Source organism: Gobio gobio (assembly GCF_949357685.1).
Source record: "Gobio gobio genome assembly, chromosome: 9".
Classification (NCBI taxonomy): Eukaryota; Metazoa; Chordata; class Actinopteri; order Cypriniformes; family Gobionidae; genus Gobio; species Gobio gobio.
The window spans coordinates 15,855,351-15,872,545 of record NC_137115.1 but is presented as its reverse complement, the minus strand read 5'-3'; the positions used below and the strand labels follow the sequence as shown (position 1 = coordinate 15,872,545).

At 39.1% G+C, this 17,195-nt stretch overlaps 1 protein-coding gene across 1 annotated transcript in view; it reads left to right on the top strand.

Annotated features, from left to right (window-relative positions):
* atosa (atos homolog A) overlaps positions 1 to 17,195 on the top strand; it is a 59,254-nt gene that overhangs the window by 32,323 nt on the left and 9,736 nt on the right. Inside the window, exons 2-6 of the mRNA XM_079826076.1 lie at positions 12,610 to 12,794; positions 13,165 to 13,367; positions 13,462 to 13,587; positions 14,090 to 15,674; positions 15,911 to 16,033. Of these exons, the coding sequence (XP_079682202.1) occupies positions 12,610 to 12,794; positions 13,165 to 13,367; positions 13,462 to 13,587; positions 14,090 to 15,674; positions 15,911 to 16,033 (2,222 nt within the window). The remainder of the gene's footprint in view (positions 1 to 12,609; positions 12,795 to 13,164; positions 13,368 to 13,461; positions 13,588 to 14,089; positions 15,675 to 15,910; positions 16,034 to 17,195) is intronic.

The window sequence follows — 17,195 nt, the reverse complement described above, 5'->3', positions numbered from 1 at the left end:
ATGACAAAGGCAAAGTTTGGTGTCATTATATCAAAGCATTGCAGAGATACAGCCTCAAGAGTCATTTTGGCATCATGGCTCAACTTTGTCGCTGCAGTATATGAAAACGGTTTTGTTTGTTGACACGAAATTAATAACTTTTTGCTGTTATGGTCTGAAGATGTTACGATTCGATTTTGGTGAAAATCAGGCAAATGGTCTAGGAGGAGTTCGAAAAAGTAGGTTTCTGAAGGAAATCAAAATGGCGAACAGAATGTTTGGCCAAATATGGCAAAATTGTGATCTATGTTCTTGGCATGACCCAAGGAATATATTGAAACCATTTTTATGACAATAGTCAAATTTAATCAAAAGTTATTAGCATTTTTAGAAAATTCACTATAACTTTTGTCCACAAGGTGGCGCTGCCTTGAAACTTTTTGTGTACTTTCAGGGCTTGGTGACAAAGACACATACCGAGTTTCGTAACAATACGCCAATGCGTTTGTAAAACATAGCACTTTGTGACAAAATTCAAAATGGCCGACGCCCAAAATGGTTGATATGGGAAAATTGGGTATGGCATGGCTCGGCGTGATGCCCCGACTCTAAAGAGACCAGTTTTGTGATATTTGGCTAAAGCGTTCTTGAGTTATAATCAAAAATATCACATTTTTGTATCTCTGGACCACTAGGTGGCACTGTACCGAAACGCTGAAGGCAGCCTCAGGTCATGGCTGGCATAACACACACCAAGTTTGGTTAGAATATGCTAAAGCGTTGCGGAGATAGGGCCTGACTTTCATTTTTGTGGGCACTTTGTCGATTTCGTTCGAGCGTTATTCAATAATAGTTTGAATAATCATCTCGAGTCTGATACGGTTTGGTCAGCATAGTCTGAAGATGATCTGGTTCATTTTTCGTGCAAATTGGAGCAACGGCCTAGGAGGAGTTCGCAAAAGTAGGTTATTCGGTTAAATAAAAATGCCGGGGAAATTATTATGACGGAAAATGACGTCATAGGGTGCAGTCGAATTGGCTTGAGCCAAGGAATTAGAGGAAAAAATAATTTTGTTTCTAGCCCTTATGGTTCAAAAGTTATTAGCAAAAACATTAGTCAAACTTTGGACAGGTGGTGGCGCTAGAGGGATTGTTTTAGAGATTCCAAAATTGGTGTGGTTAATGCTGGGACTGTCCTCTATCTGTGTGCCAAATTTCACAACTTTCCCGCAAGCGGTTCTATGGGCTGCCATAGACTTCGTGGCGGAATAATAATAATAAGAAATCTAACGATTACAATAGGTGCCTGCACCTTCGGTGCTTGGCCCCTAATAAGAAATCTAACGATTTCAATAGGTGCCCGCACCTTCGGTGCTTGGCCCCTAATAATACACTTTATTCATAATGTGCTTTTCTAAAACCTAAAACGCTAAAAATATATACATATATTTTAAATATTGATATTTAGCAACTGTTTCAATACTATTTTTTTTTATATAATTATAAAGAAATTATACTAAAATATGCTAATAAATTTAAGATAAATGAAAACAAAATAAGGTTTTATTTTTTAAGAAATATCATGACAATTGTTAATTCATTTGAATTTAGAGATTAAGACATGTTATTCATAGAAGAGGTGTATTTAAAGTTAATTATATTATGATTTTTTTTTATTTTTTATAATTTGTAGTAATGGTTAATACATCAAATTATTAAATCATCATGGCTGTCACACCCATGAGCTCATTAACATTTAGCCAAGAAACATAATGCAAATATTCGAACATACACAAAATGCATGGTCAACAATTTACCAATTTACCTTCGTTACCTACCTAATGCTAGTGTGCTAACACGCTAAAGCTGTAGAGAGAGAGAGAGAGAGAGTCTGTTTTAGAGACCAGAATATAATAAGAGACATGGATAGTGGGATCTTTTGACTCGTACACCCAGTATTTTGGAGCATTGTGGATGGAATTTTACACAGAAAAGCTTCACTCCCTGGAGTTTTGTTTTCTTCTGCTAAATTTACTGTTTTTAGCTAATTTTTGTCTCCTGTAATGGACACATTACACATGTTAGCCGATCATTTCTTTATGACAGAAAGATAGACCTTTATTATAACCCCAATCCCTCTCTCGCTCTCTGTCAGTCATCAGAATCGCTCTGAGGGGTGATGAAACATGAAATCGTCCTCATAATTACAGAACACTGGTCACTCTGATCCCAGCTGCTGTAGAGAGAAATTTTCAGTACAGCAGCAAATTCCCAGAAATTGTTTTCTCCTCTGCTGCCACTGGTTATATAAATGTACAGCTTAACTCTCTCCTGCAGTGTTGGGTTAATCTACAGCGGGAGAAACCAGGAGTCTGATTATGCAGACAGCGAGGATAGTTTGTTGTAAATTTGGGTCAAGACTGGTGTTTTTGTAAGATATGAGGAGCTGAATATATCAGCTGTTCTGTGTTCTGTTCTCATGTATTAGTGGTGTGCAGTTTGTAGTTTTGTCGGTTTGCCTCTTTTATGTGAAAACAAGATTGATGTATGGAAATACTGGAACAGTCCCAACTCAAAGATTCATTCCCAGCCCATTCATACAATTTATTGAAACTAAACGGCTAACATGATTCCTTAGTAACCATCAGTGTATCTGTTATGATGACACCACCATGAGTTCATTAACATATACCCGTCCATGTTTACATAATATCAATGCAACCCAGGCTCATTCAAAAATGAAAATTAGGCCTGTCAAACGATTAATCGCGATTGCAAATCTTTTAAAGTGAAATGTCCAGTAAGTGAAACTAAAAGCTAGTTCAGTTTTATCTGAAATAGATGTACGTGAATCTGGCACCGTGCATCTATGCATCTCGACATTTCAGAAATGAAATATCTGGTGAGTAACGATAAAATGATGAGGACTGTCACGTTTGAAAATAACGGACTACCTGTACTAAACCATAAAGCAAAAGCAAACAAGTGCAATGCTGTATGAGGTCACATCACAAAAGCCATGCATATCGATCCGAATATGTGTGGGTTTTTTTTTACTAATCATGTGCCATGGTAAAAGTGTTTTGAGTTCATTAAAATATGCTTATTAATCGATAATATGCCCCTGTAATAATAATTTTTGTGAAAAGAAATAAAAGTTGTTGGTGTTTTACTGCCACTAGTGTTTATTTCAGCTGGAAACTGCAGTGGAGTTTTGTAAAAAAAAAAAATTCCAAAGAGCCAGTCAATGCCTATTCAGTATTCTGGATCTTGGTGGAAGTGTTGTGCTCGTTTTTAACATAGAAAGAACAAGTTATCCAGTGAAAACAGATGTCATTTACTTATAGGTATCTTAAAGGTACATTAGCATAAACAGCCATTTCATTCTAAGGCTCAACTAAATGAAGGATTTGTTTTTTGTGTAAAATGACTGCCGTATGACTGCTTTATACCTTACACAACATCCCTGTGTTTGCTGAGTCAACCTTGAATAAGAATACTGTGTCTCTATTTGGGTTTGAACATAGAATGGGAACATGTTGTCTTGTGCTCATCTGGTGTGTGTGTGTGTGGTTTAGGTAAACCCTATGTTATTGGGACAAAGTGTCCCCACAAAGATGCCAATATTTGAAATCCTTTTGTGGTTCCCATGAGGAAAACAGCTTATAAATCATACAGAATGATGTTTCTTGAAAATGTAAAAAAGTAGAACGTTTTCTGCGATGGGTAATTTAGGGTTAGGTTTAGGGGCTGGAATAAACAGTTTGTACAGTATAAAAACCATTATGTCTACAGAATGTCCCCATAAAACATGGACACCCAACATGTGTGTGTGAGTGAGTGAGTGTCCAGTTGCACTTTCTTATATTTGCACATGTACACATACTCTAATAATGTTAGCCTAGCACACAAGTGCCTGAAATAGCTCTATGTTATATAAGAAACACTGGTCTGTCCTGTCCTAGATCCAACAATAGCATACAGTAAACATACTGCTGCTCACTCAAAATATGTGGCACGTGGAGGGTAAAAATATGCAAATGCTGGAATGCAGCAAGCACATGTGAGAACGCCTCCAGGTCTCAAACGTGTGTGTGTGTGTGTGTGTGTGTGTGTGTGTGTGTGTGTGTGTGTGTGTGTGTGTGTGTGTGTGTGTGTGTGTGTGTGTGTGTGTGTGTGTGTGTGTGTGTGTGTGTGTGTGTGTGTGTGTGTGTGTGTGTGTGTGTGTGTGTGTGTGTGTGTGTGTGTGTGTGTGTGTGTGTGTGTGTGTGTGTGTGTGTGTGTGTGTGTGTGTGTGTGTGTGTGTGTGTGTGTGTGTGTGTGTGTGTGTGTGTGTGTGTGTGTGTGTGTGTGTGTGTGCGTGTGTGTGTGTGTGTTAGGAAAGGTCTAAAACTGACTGGATAGTTGAATTACTCAGGAGTGACCATATACTCTCAAAGGGAAAAAGTATCCTTTAAGTGAATTACAACCTTTGCGATGCTAGTCATGCACATATATTTATTGCAAATGTAAAAATCACTACTTATTGACATGCTTCTATTGCTGTACTGTATACAGTATATGTCATAACACCCAATGTAAATATGAGTTGCGCTACTTTGGAAAATAGCTAGTTGTGAAATCAAGATTGCGTAGCTAGAAGCGTTTGTGTTCCAGAATGTCCAGCACTATGCAATGATATTTATGTTATGTTTTTGGTTTGTTTGTTGTTGGGGGTGGTGTTTTTTGTTTTGTTTTATGGTTTTTGTTGTTGTTGTTGTTTTTCCTTTATGTTGTAATGTTTTTGTTATGTTGTATGTGTTTTTTGTTTGGTTTTGTTTAGGTTTTTTTTGTTTTCGTGGTTTTTTTTGGTTGGTTTGGTTTGTTTTGTGTTTTGTTTTGTTTGGTTTGATTTAGTTTGGTTTTTGTTTTGTTTTGTTTTGTAGCCACATTAGTCTGACTGATTTTAGATAGTTTTTTATGATTGCCTGTGAGAGAGTAAGTTCTGGCAGTTCATAACAAGAAAGAAATGTATGGGGTGCTGGTAATTTATTCTTCCTTTGTGTTGTATTTTTCTGCCTCTCGTTTGCTCCTCCTCCCTGTCTTAACCCAAGGTTCTGTCACTCCTCCCCTGCTGAAACTTTACCTTTAACCTACATGAGGCAAATATTCTTTCTCTGTCTTTCTCCCCCCCTTTTTTTTACTCCTTCCTTTCAGCTGGCAGCTTGAACCCCTTTGTTTTTCACTCTGTTGTCTGCGGTTTCTCCACGTGCAGTTAGCACGTGGGAGGAGTCCCCTGTAAGAATGTGTGTACACACACGCATATGGAAATGCATACTGCGACAGCCAGCTAGTGTGGTAAAAACAGGCTTGACAAATACATCTCCCACTAAATAACTCAAGAAGACTTGAGATTCTTCAGGCTCTTGTAAGATTGTGTTTATGGAATACCGGCGATGTTGTATGTAAACATGGCAAGAATAAACAGGAACAAACATCATTATCTGCTGCTGTCATGGTATTTCCAGAGTAGACTCTGTGAAGAGATCTGGCTCTTTGTTTAACAAAGTCACGCGAGATTGACTATCAGCTGTTCGCTTGGGGTGACGCTAGCCCTGCATGTGGCTTTTCCCCACCCTCTGTGCTGCCTCCTGTGATTCGCAGGAGCTTGGATTGTGCTGATTGGACAGAAGTGTTCTTGGCCTCGCCTATTGACTCAAAGAGCTGTTTTTGTGCTGGAAATGTAGAACAACTAGAGAAGGATGATGTCATAATGGAACTTAATGAAGGAAGACACAATGTCCCTTTCTTTGCTAGAGTTCCAAATCTTAGAGCCTTGTTTTGTTTTTCATTTGACACACATTTGAATGAGTATTTTAAATGTGATTAGTATTTTAATGGAGAAAAAGAGAAGTTCCTACTTGGAATCATACTGTGATTTTTAAGATGTAATTTCATTTCTGACTAAGACAAATTTAGAAAACTAAGTTGTACAGTCAACATTCACTATTACAACTTGTCGGAGCTCTGCCCACAATTCTATTGTACTTATGCACATTATTATGATCCGTACTCCGTACCAAATAATACATCATGCATGCATTAATTTTTTAAAAACAATCTTCCAACTTGAAAATTTGGGCTCCAAAAAAATACATAATTTGTGCTAAACATGTCATTGTAATGGTGTTCATAAGGATAGATAGGATTCATAGGATAAGGATACAGATGTTGTTTTAAAAATCATTCTAATTTTAAAGGTGAATGAACTGGCTTTTTTTTATATATACTGTTGTCTGAGGTCAACTTATGACGTTTGCGTGGTTTGTACATTCAAAAACATCATAATGAATAAGTAATAGGCTATTTTCTCCCCTGGTTTTGAGGCTCTCTCTTGCACACTCAGATTTTATGGCCGTGCCGCACTGAAGACTTGGAAGTAAACGCCCATGGCTAGGATTGGATAAGATTTGCATATTTAATGAGCTTCGGCTCCCCGCGAGTACACCGTGAGGGATTGTTTTGAAGCATGTGGGAAAACGGCAACCGGAATAATTCGTCCCACAGGGCTCGCAAAACGTCTTTATCAAACAAACACAATGATTTATCTCTCATCCACTCGCGATTGATTGGAATGTTATTTTTTTATTACTTGGCCTACCCGATCGGTGGATATACGGACGGATATACGGACACACGCACGCGGCAGCCATTGTAAGACACAAGACTGAACGTGCATATGGAGTGTGCCATCTTGGACAGGGCCTATGAGAGGTTTTGGCGTCATGGCAGCTTTGTTTCAAGGTGGTCTGTTAAAGAACACGACACACACAGTTCCCGCAAACCCTGTACAGTTCAACTAATCAGATGACAACTTCAAAACTCCTGAAGTGTTTCCCATGCCTTATGCATCAGACTTTCAGCCAACGTGATGTCTGAGGCTGAGACTACCTAGTTGGGCACCTTCAGCAAAAGAGCACTTGTGTGTGCCACCTGTTGCCAGATACTGACTATGGTTTTCCTTTGGGTTGTATGTTTGTGCCACGGAGCACTCATCCCATCTCCAAGACAGCACAGCACTGCTGGCTCTACAGTCACTCACCAAGCGTGACTGTACCCGCACAACAGGGGCGTAGATTAGGGCAGAGTTGTTGTGCAGTGATGTCCACATATCTCTAAAAGCCTCATTAATTTAGCGGGCCTACATCATGTTCCAACAGATCTTGCTTTTCACAGCGCTCAAAACATATTGACATTGATTGTCCATAACAGATTTAAAATATTTTCTAGATTTTAGGAATAGTTCTCTCTTCAGTTCTCCTATTTCGCCAAACACCTGAGGTCCTGTGATAATATTAGTCCCGTGCGAATCGACATCTCTTTGATTTGGCCAGGATTTGGCAGGGTGGTATATAATTTTTTCAAGGTTTTTGTTTCATGTGCGCCTTTTTATCCATCTTTCGAAAAGTGAAAACAAAAAGAATGATTAGATGGAGATGGATGACATGTATAGCAGCATGCGGAAAGGAACATTCTTCTGTTTATGATATATCACACCTAGACCTATAACGACAAGACATTTCCAAAATAGTGCACAATCAAGTGAGGGGGTTCACGTCATAATTCGAGGTTAATGTGTTACAAATAAACCAAGCATAAATTGACATCATATCATAGTAAAATCCCATGCGAATGCGCCACATGATATTCATGGGGGGATCATTTGTAAATCACCCAAGGTCACCAGATAATACTAATCCAGTGCAAATATGGCTTAAGCTACCTTAAAAAAAAAAAAAAAATAGGTTTCTTTTTTTCTAGATTGAAATTAATTCATAAAACGAATTGAATCATCCTTTTAAATTGTGGTAGTTAAATTGTCACAATTAATATACATCAAAACATTGCATTTGTATTTCTTGTCAAATAAAGTGCTGCACAACAGAACTTATATTCTCTATAAAATGAAACATGGATTAAAAAATATATATTGGTTGTAATATCATAGAGTACATTTTTACTATACACTAGTAATATATTTCTGTCATAATTTCAAGTTAAACTGAACTTTTATTTTGGCAGTCGTAAAGACCTTTGAGCTTCAGTGTGTTGTGACGTGAACTCTCAGAGCAGCTCTGGAGATGGGGGCGTATTACAGAAATGTTCTTGAGATATGACAAGTTAATTTAGGATTTTTCACAATTTCGTATTACAGAAGCAAATCTTAACTTGATTTAGGATTCTTATCCTATCTTACAAAATCTCATCTTATCTGTAGTTAGGAAACCTTAAACCGCTCCATCGAGTTCGGTAATCAACTGTCAGGTCTGTTACCAAGCAACCAAAAACACGCAAACAGCTTCTGAGGTAAACCCAAGCGGCAACCTCCCGCAGATTCTCTTGAAGCCAATGCGGAAGTGACTTAAACTGCAATTCGTCGACTGGCCGCTAGGGACAGGCTCCAGAAGGGAGCAGAATCTCATTGAGCCCCATGTTAAAATGCCCAATTTTACAGCAGATTAAAACATGTTTACAGTCTGGTACAAATTGTGGTTTTGGTCTATACGGCTAATTTTGCCCTTCATGACAACTGTGAGGGGGGTGAATTTTTTTATAACTCATTCGTTTTTACATAATATAAAGCATTAAAGTTCTGCATAATTAAGGGCGTGGCCACTTCGAGTGACAGGTGGATAGCCATTTATCTGCTGTCTGTTAGTCATTGCGTCACTTCAGCTCCACCCACGTCCCGCCTTTTTGACCATTTTCTGTTATCCAGGAGTGACGCGCGATGGCGCGCTGCCAAGATGGCGACGGCCAGCTCGACCCTACTTTATGCTTCAAAACTGCTCATCAGAGTCCTATGGGTGACGTCACGGACACTACGTCCATATTTTTTACAGTCTATGGGTAAACCTAAAATCAAAATGGAGAAACAACGGCATGCTTTTAATTTCAGTGCGGCAGAGATTGAAAATTTGATAAGCCTGTTTTGTAAAAAACAAACAAAAAAAAGTTAGTCACTTGAAGAATGACCGGTAGTGCTCCATGACCTGCTCGTTGGCCTCTGAAATGTTGGTCGCAATTCGTCAACTAATTGTAAAATCATGTGTCATGGGAGTCTGTAATTATTTACGAGTATTTTATCATCAAAGCGCAGCACATCCTCTAGGTCCTCCAAAAGTCTCTCCACCTTCAAATGTAGCTGTTCTTCGTCTTGTATAATTAATAAATGTAACGCCATTCTTGAAAAAGGCTTTTGTACTGTGACTTTTACCGTTGGATTTCAAATAGGTTTAAAGTTAGGACACCGGTGAGGTTGTCCTAAAGTTAAGACAGCTATAAGGATTTTTTGTTGAGTTAGGAGGCTTCTGTAATACCTGTTTCCTATCCATAGATAAGATAAGATTATGCACTTAAGAAATGTCATTCTGTAATAGATTTTGTCCTAAAATGAGGTCTTAACTTTAGAATCCTATCTTATCTGTTTGGTAACCATGACAATTTCAGTTAAGATCTTCCTGTAATACACTCCCTGGGGACTGTCCTCATATAGTGAAACGGCAGATGCTGAAAACACCATGAGCATCACGCATACTTGAGTACACACTAGAAGAAATTGCGTTACTCATTCACATGTAGAACATGACAAATGAATGTGTGATTGTAAAATGACTGTAACGATTTCCTGAGCTTTGCAGGATAATGAAAGTTTGGTTTCACGTCGCTTTTGTGTCATTAGCCGGATTTGCAAATTTTCTTTAAAATCCTTGTTTCCAGAGCTTTCTTCACCAGTAGCTCAAACCTTATGGATGTGCCTACTTTAACGTGCTTCCCACAAACTGCAGAATAGCTGTCTGTTATTTATTTCTGTTTTCTGTTAAATGAGAGAAGATTTTCCTTCAATACCGACTTGAATATAGGCCTGTCAAACAAAACGTTTTTATGTTTTTAGAAGACCTAGAATATTGTGCCCAAGTCGTATGAACTTTTTGTGTACCTTTCGATAAACTGTGCTTTTAATTTCAAAATCAAGAACAAACAGCAGTTTCTTTCTTTCTTTTTGCAGATGTAAGAAAAAGAGAGCATATTAATTCCACACAAGTGGGTCATAGAACAGCTCTGCACAGTATGTTGTTGTCTAGAACAGCCATTCGGTGTCTCCACCCATTGGTTTTTCTGGATTGTATTTGGTTTGCATAGTATCAATTTAACCACAAGGCGAGCATAGTATGTGTATTCACTTTGTGAACACCACCTAAAATTATCACCAGTATGGAACTGGAAAAAAGGTTCATTCATGCATGCTCAGCCAGTTACCCTATTTGAGCCCTGTTGTAAAATATGGTTTCCAAGCCAGTGACAGATTTGTGCAATGAAAAGATTCCTGAAATAGACTTGAATGCATCAGGATTGTTTTGACACAACCCTTCCAAGCACTAAGAGCATCAATAGGCTCTTTCTCATTACAACATGTTGCGTGTACTCCACCCAATCGATCATTCTGTGAATGCTGTGCCTTTTTAATCTAAAGTTCAGAACTTTCCACCTCAAAGATCAGAACGTTTAACACTGCATCATAAGAAGGATATAAAACAACACTAAATTTCATTAGATAGTTTGAGAAATAATATTCGAATGTGGCATAACAGGGTGAGAGTTTCACCAACATTTCTTCAAAAATACTTATATTTGTACAATTTACAAATAAATTTAATTAATGAAATGTAATTATCAATTAATGACTGATAATTAAAACATTTTCATTGTAATAGTAAATTTTTTCCTTTGTTAAACAATTAAAATCGTATTCGAATGAATTGAAATAATATTAAAATGCGGCATAACAGGGTGGAAGTATCACCAACATTTCTTCAAAAATACATTTCAAGAAAATATTTTATTAGAACATGATTTACTTGAAAATAAATGACTGATGATTAAAACTGCTTCATTGTAATAGTATATATTTCCCTCTGTTAGACATTTAAAATTTAACAAAATGAAAATGTAAAGGTTAAATTATCTATATTTTATGAAATGTGTGTTTGTTGTTCGGGGTTGAGCTGTAGTAGATGGATTCTGGAACATATCAGCTCATATGAAATGTGATGTATTATAATGAAATATGGCATAACAGAGTGGACGTAACCAATTAAAAAAAGTTACATGTGAATGTATTGGTTGTATATACTGTCGGCTTGCAGCTGTATTGGAATTGTGTTTTCCCCTCTGTTACACTTTTTCAACCCTATAACATGGTGGAACCTAACAGAGTGGAAATATAAAAACTAAAACAGTTTGTCCAAACAAAAGTGAATAAAATGTGTTTAATATATTATGACATGGTAGGCTGTTCAAATAAAACCAATTTAAAACCAATATGTTTTTTTGTGTAATGATGTGATATAATTCCTGTGGAGTACTGTTTTGGTTCACAAACTTTTTTGACTAAGAAAGCACACACCTTTAGATGATAAAAGAGAGATAAAGTGTGTGTGTGAGAGAGATAGAGAGAGGGCTATCCAGTCCAGGATGGCATACTCTCTTTTGGCCCTGTTGTCCTAGGAGTCTGACGCTGTCAGAACAATAGGCCCATTGGCCGTCTATAACGGACCTCAACTGCCATGTAGACGCCTTTGTTTGCAGCTCAAAGCTGTGGGTAAACCTACTCTGCTCTTGTGAATCTCACTTCTATCTGCTTCTCAGCAAAACAAGGAATAATTTCCAGCACAACTAATCTGTGTTGAACTTTAGTTGTCATCGTGGGCCTGCTCCATTTGCGCAATATCAAATTATAAGGATTCACCTGCAGTTCAGGTTTTAATTGGAATGATTATGACAGCAAATGTTTGACCTATTATCAGTTTTACTTTTCTACTCTTACTATATACACAATGCATGCTATTCAACAGGTTCGTCAGGTTGTTGTCAAATCCAGCTATGTTTTGGAATTTCTGACTCAGAATCTGGAGTGTTGCGTTTAGCACGTGTTTCTACATTCCATGTAAATATAGACAGCTGCTTTCTTATTAAGTTGTTGATCAGGTATGTTTTGCTGCTGGATGTGTGTATGCTTGTTTAGCCCAGTTTTCACAGCTGAGCAAAGATGGTTTGCTATGGATAAACAGTGTTATCTTCTCTGGAGCTGTGAAACTAGCTATGCGTGTCTGGTTTTATGAAAACAAAAGTTAAAGCTACTCCTAATGTTTCAATAAGCATTTGTAGTCCATGTCTATTAGCTTTGAGGCTAATAGCTTTGAAGATATATACAGTAGTGCACTCCTAAAACTGGACAAAATAAACTTTATAGCAGATATACTATCATGTTCACAGGGACATTTTTATCCAATAAAATGCTCTTTAGAGTGAGTAGGTCTCTCCATCATCTGACACCATCTTGCTAGAATTAGCAAGTAGGAAGTAAATGTTTTGCCACTCTATGAGGTAAAATGCTGACAAACCGCACAGTATTTCCTATACCCCAAGGACAGAAAAAAAACATTTCATGAAGACAATCTTGCCTACTCAGAAACAAAAAAGCTATTTAAACCTACTGCGCAATCTGATAATCCAGATGTGAGAGTGTTACTCTGAGAGGATATGAAATTATCTTTTTATATTGTTAAATGGCATTTCTCTTCTTTTTAGACGCAGCGGAGGAGTTCTTCGAGTATGATGCTGAGGAGTTCCTGGTTTTCCTGACACTCCTGATCACAGAAGGACGGACTCCAGAATGTTCCGTAAAGGGGCGGACCGAGGGTGTTCACTGCCCACCCGCCCAGTCTGCTATGCCTGTCCTCACCAAACATGAATGCAGCGACAAAATACCACAGGTGGGGTACACCTTTTTTATCCGTCCGATGTGGTAAATTTAGTAGTTACAATTTACAATTTGTAAGAGTAAAAATATGAGATGCTAAGATGCATCTAATTATTATCTTGTCCTCAGTATAAACGCTGTACATCTCAGGAAATACTACACTTTCAACTCTTTATTAACAGGGACAGACAAACCATTATGTCTGGAAACCTGGTTGAAAACAGTCAGAATATTCGCAATTCCATTTTTTGCCACTAGTGGCAAGGAAATTGCACATGTCACCTTTAGGTTGGGTTCTGCATACTGTTTAGGTTATTTAGCATCTCCTGTAATGTAGTAAAGAAAACAAAACAAAACAAAAAACATTTTTTCCCCCAATACAGTGTCGCCAGGCAAGGAGAACAAGGTCAGAGATCATGTTACTATGGCGCAATCACATCCCCATCATGATCGAGGTGATGCTGCTTCCTGACTGTTGCTATAGCGATGAAGGCCCGACCACAGACTGCACGGACCTAAATGACCCAGCAATAAAGCAAGATGCGCTCCTACTCGAGAGATGGACTTTACAGCCAGTGCCCAGACAGTAAGACATGCTCGTCACTTACAGTACTTCTAATATGCATTCTTTCACACAGGTCTAGGGAGAATTAAGAAAGTGGTTTTGGTATTTGTTGCAGGAGTGGAGATCGATTTATTGAGGAGAAAACCTTGCTGTTGGCCGTGCGTTCCTACGTGTTTTTCTCGCAGCTCAGCGCGTGGCTCAGTGCCTCTCACGGACTTGTACCTAGAAACATCCTTTACAGGTAACATACTCTACACATAAACAATTACTTTCAAGGGTGAGAAAGAATGCTGACATTTTCCTGATGTGGACAATAGCTGTGTTCTGAAATGCAGTGAGCTGTTGATTCTAGTAAGGTTTGACGTTAGTAGCACATTACTATGGTAAAGCTGTGATAGTCTAATAATGATAAATGTACAAAAATGTACAAAAAAAGTGTTTTTATGACATGTAGCTCTGGTTTATCAATAATTGTTGGTATTGAATAAAACATACATTTTATAGGATTCTCTGTATATTTTGGAACACTGCCTATGTGTATGTTGGTGATTCCATAGGGCTTGCTCATGAAAACATGAGCATAAAAATACTATGTAAAAAGTCCATAAAACTATCCAGAAGATTTTGTATTTGCCTTTCAGGAGAATATTTTGATCAGGAAGTCAGGAGAGTCAAGAGTGAAAGGAAGAAAGACCTTACATACATTGTTTTTTTTTGACAATCCCATTTGCTATATTTTGCAGAATAAGTGCAGCTGATGAAGAACTGATATGGAACTTCTCACAAACACCCTCTGAACATGCCTTCCCTGTCCCTAACGTGTCCCATAGTGTCGCTCTCAAAGTGCGGGTTCAGTCTTTGCCCCGCCAGCCCAAGTACCCCGTACTCAAATGTAGTATCCACTCAGGTCTAGCTTTTTTGGGCAAGAGAGGCCTGGAGCGTGGCGAGGGTGGCAACCATGCTGGAGAGAACCGCAGTTCCCTCCGTCTGCCAGGATCTCCACTCTTCTCCAGACCGCTACGCTCTTCTCCCCCTCCTCATAGTCCTCTTAACACCCGTAAATGCCCCCCTCGCCCTAAGTCCCCTCTCCCACCAGGCAAAGCAGTCAAGTGGCTGTATTCCCGGCTGAATGGCGGTGTGGACGTCCCGCCAACAGAGGCATATAACTTGTGTACTAATGGGGCAGAAAGCCCAAAGACCTCAAGCATGGAGTCACCAATTCGTGGTTTTAAATCACTCTCCATCACTGACCCTTTAGTTACCCCCAGTCCGAGCCCCTGCTCCATCTCAGGTGAAACCAACCCCCTCATTGGCTCCCTGCTTCAGGAGAGACAGGAAGTCATTGCTCGCATTGCTCAGCGACTGAATTTCTGCGACCCTACAGCTCCTCATCTCCCTGATGCTCTCTTTACTTCTCAAGAACCTCCAGGACACAAAACAACCTGGAACTCATCACAGGATAAGAAGAAATCCAAAGAACCCCTCTTCCCAGTCCCCCAGCCTCAAAACCACAATGGAACCAGTCCAGAAATCCCTGAGAGGAGCCGGTCTTCTCTCTTTGACACCCCCTTAAGTCCTAGAAGCAGAACACGGCTGGATGGAGTTGACCGCGAATCAAAAACTTCCCCAAAACTCTCAACATGTAGGCGCCTGGTACTCAGTGACCAGTCCGCTGAGGGTTCTCTGATTTCAGATGCTGTTCAGGACATTTCAAGGTTGATTCAGGAACGACTGCAACATTCCTACAGTCTCCTGAATGGCACCTATAAATTGAAGACCTCTCACAACGAACAGGTTGGCGCAAACCACGGAGCACAGACAAATGGCTTCGTATCACCACCAAGCCATAAGAAGTTTTCAAGTGCACCCAAGGGTGAGGCAAGCACAGATCCTAGTATGTCTCAAGCAACAAAATTTAAAAGTTGCAGATCTCCTGACTCTAGTCGCAGTAAGCGAGACTGTTCCCCTAAACCACTAAACGTGGGCAGCTCAAAACTTGAAGACCACAGCGTCACAAAATCACAGCCTTTAACGGCAAGTAATCACCAACATTATGCCAGTAGAGAGTCCTGGACCTCCTTGAAAAACAAGTCTAGCCATGCAAGCTCTCCTCAGGAGAATGGACTGACCCAGACTGGATACCTCCAGTCCTCCAAGACCCAAGAGGCAATCCATGAGAAAGGAGCCGAATGGAATGTCCGGGATGGGTCCACTTGTCCTGAAAAGGATGAGAACCAGGAGCCCTGGGCGTCCCCCTCTAGCACACCAGCGAACCTTACCTTCAACACCTCTAGTCCTGCCCATTCCCCTGTCCAGAGCAATTATACAGTGAGTTGATATGTTTTCGATTTTTTTAAGTTCAAGTGTTTTTAAGATTGCATTTGTTTTGTTTTGTTTTAAATCCTTTTCGTGCCATGTCAAACCTATGTTAATAGGCTTTTCGTTAATATAGTGAGTTTTAAACCTAGTCCTTTGAAACCCAGTCTCATCAGAGCACTTGCATTGCCATTTTACTTTATTTAATGTCTCTGCTGAATTTATCCTCCTTGTCTTTTTAATAACAGAGACACCCCCCGTCCCCTCTGAAGCCATGCAGTAACTGGAAGAAACAAAATCGCCACTCCATTGACGGAACTGCAACAAAAGCCTTCCACCCCTGCACAGGCCTACCTCTCCTCTCCAGCCCCGTAAGAGCGCAGATCCCTCTGTTGCCCTCCAACACATAGATTATAGCACGGAATCTTTTTGAAAGGGCCCCAAAGTCTGTCTGACTCATCTAGCCTCACATCTGAATCACTTCTTGTTTGTCTCACAGCTGTCCACAGAGTTTATATGCTTCCTAGATGACACACTAATGAAGTCTCATGGGCCAGAATAGACCTATAATAATAACTTCCTCAAGTTTTTATTAATACTTTCAAATACTCTTAGTAAATTAAGCCATGAGTGTTTTCTAATCATACCGATGTCAGTTTTGCTCCGTGGACTGGGTTCTGAATTGTGCCATATGACTCAGGCACTTCACTGTGTGTGGGAGTTTGGTACTGTTACTCCAGATGAGTGGTGCTCTTGTTCTTTCAGATGAGATCCACTCAGATGTAATTCTCACTTTCTTTTGTTTTTCATTAAACAACTGAACTATTTTGTTCAGCAATTTCTCAAAGACATGAACAGACTAAAAAAAGATCAGAACCACGCCTATAAAAAAGTATTATGTTTTGATATTTTTTGACATATGCTGACTTTCATTTTGCCGTCCTTGTTGATCCTGGAACAATATTCCTATCAACCAGTTAGACTTGGTTAGGTTGGATCTGGGATTGATGCACAGACAACGTTTCCATCGACCTATCATTACCCATGGATTTTATGGGTGGTTGACGATTAGGGTTAGGGATAAAGATACGCAATAACCATACAGCGTAAAGATTGAATTGTGACATTCAATATTCTGACCATCACTGATGGGACCATATTTCCCCTATACTAGCGTCCCTCCACTGCTTTTGTATATAAGGCGTTGTCTGGTTCCAAACTTTGGAATAGTCTCCCCCTTCCATGTGAGGTCTGCTTCTTTATTGGGCATTTTTAAATCTACTGTTAAATCATATTGTACAGCACTTCAGCTCAATTTATATTGTGTGTAAATGTGCTTTATAAATAAATGTTGTTGTTGTCGATTTACCACTGTATTATCATCTGTTGCCATATCATAGCACACACAATATTTTCTGGAATACAAAAGCTTTAAGTTCTTGTCTATATTAAATGTACATTGTTTTGTATCACTTTAAATATTTATATGAGGTACACTTTGCAAGTGGTCACAAGCTTGCAAAACAAAGATGT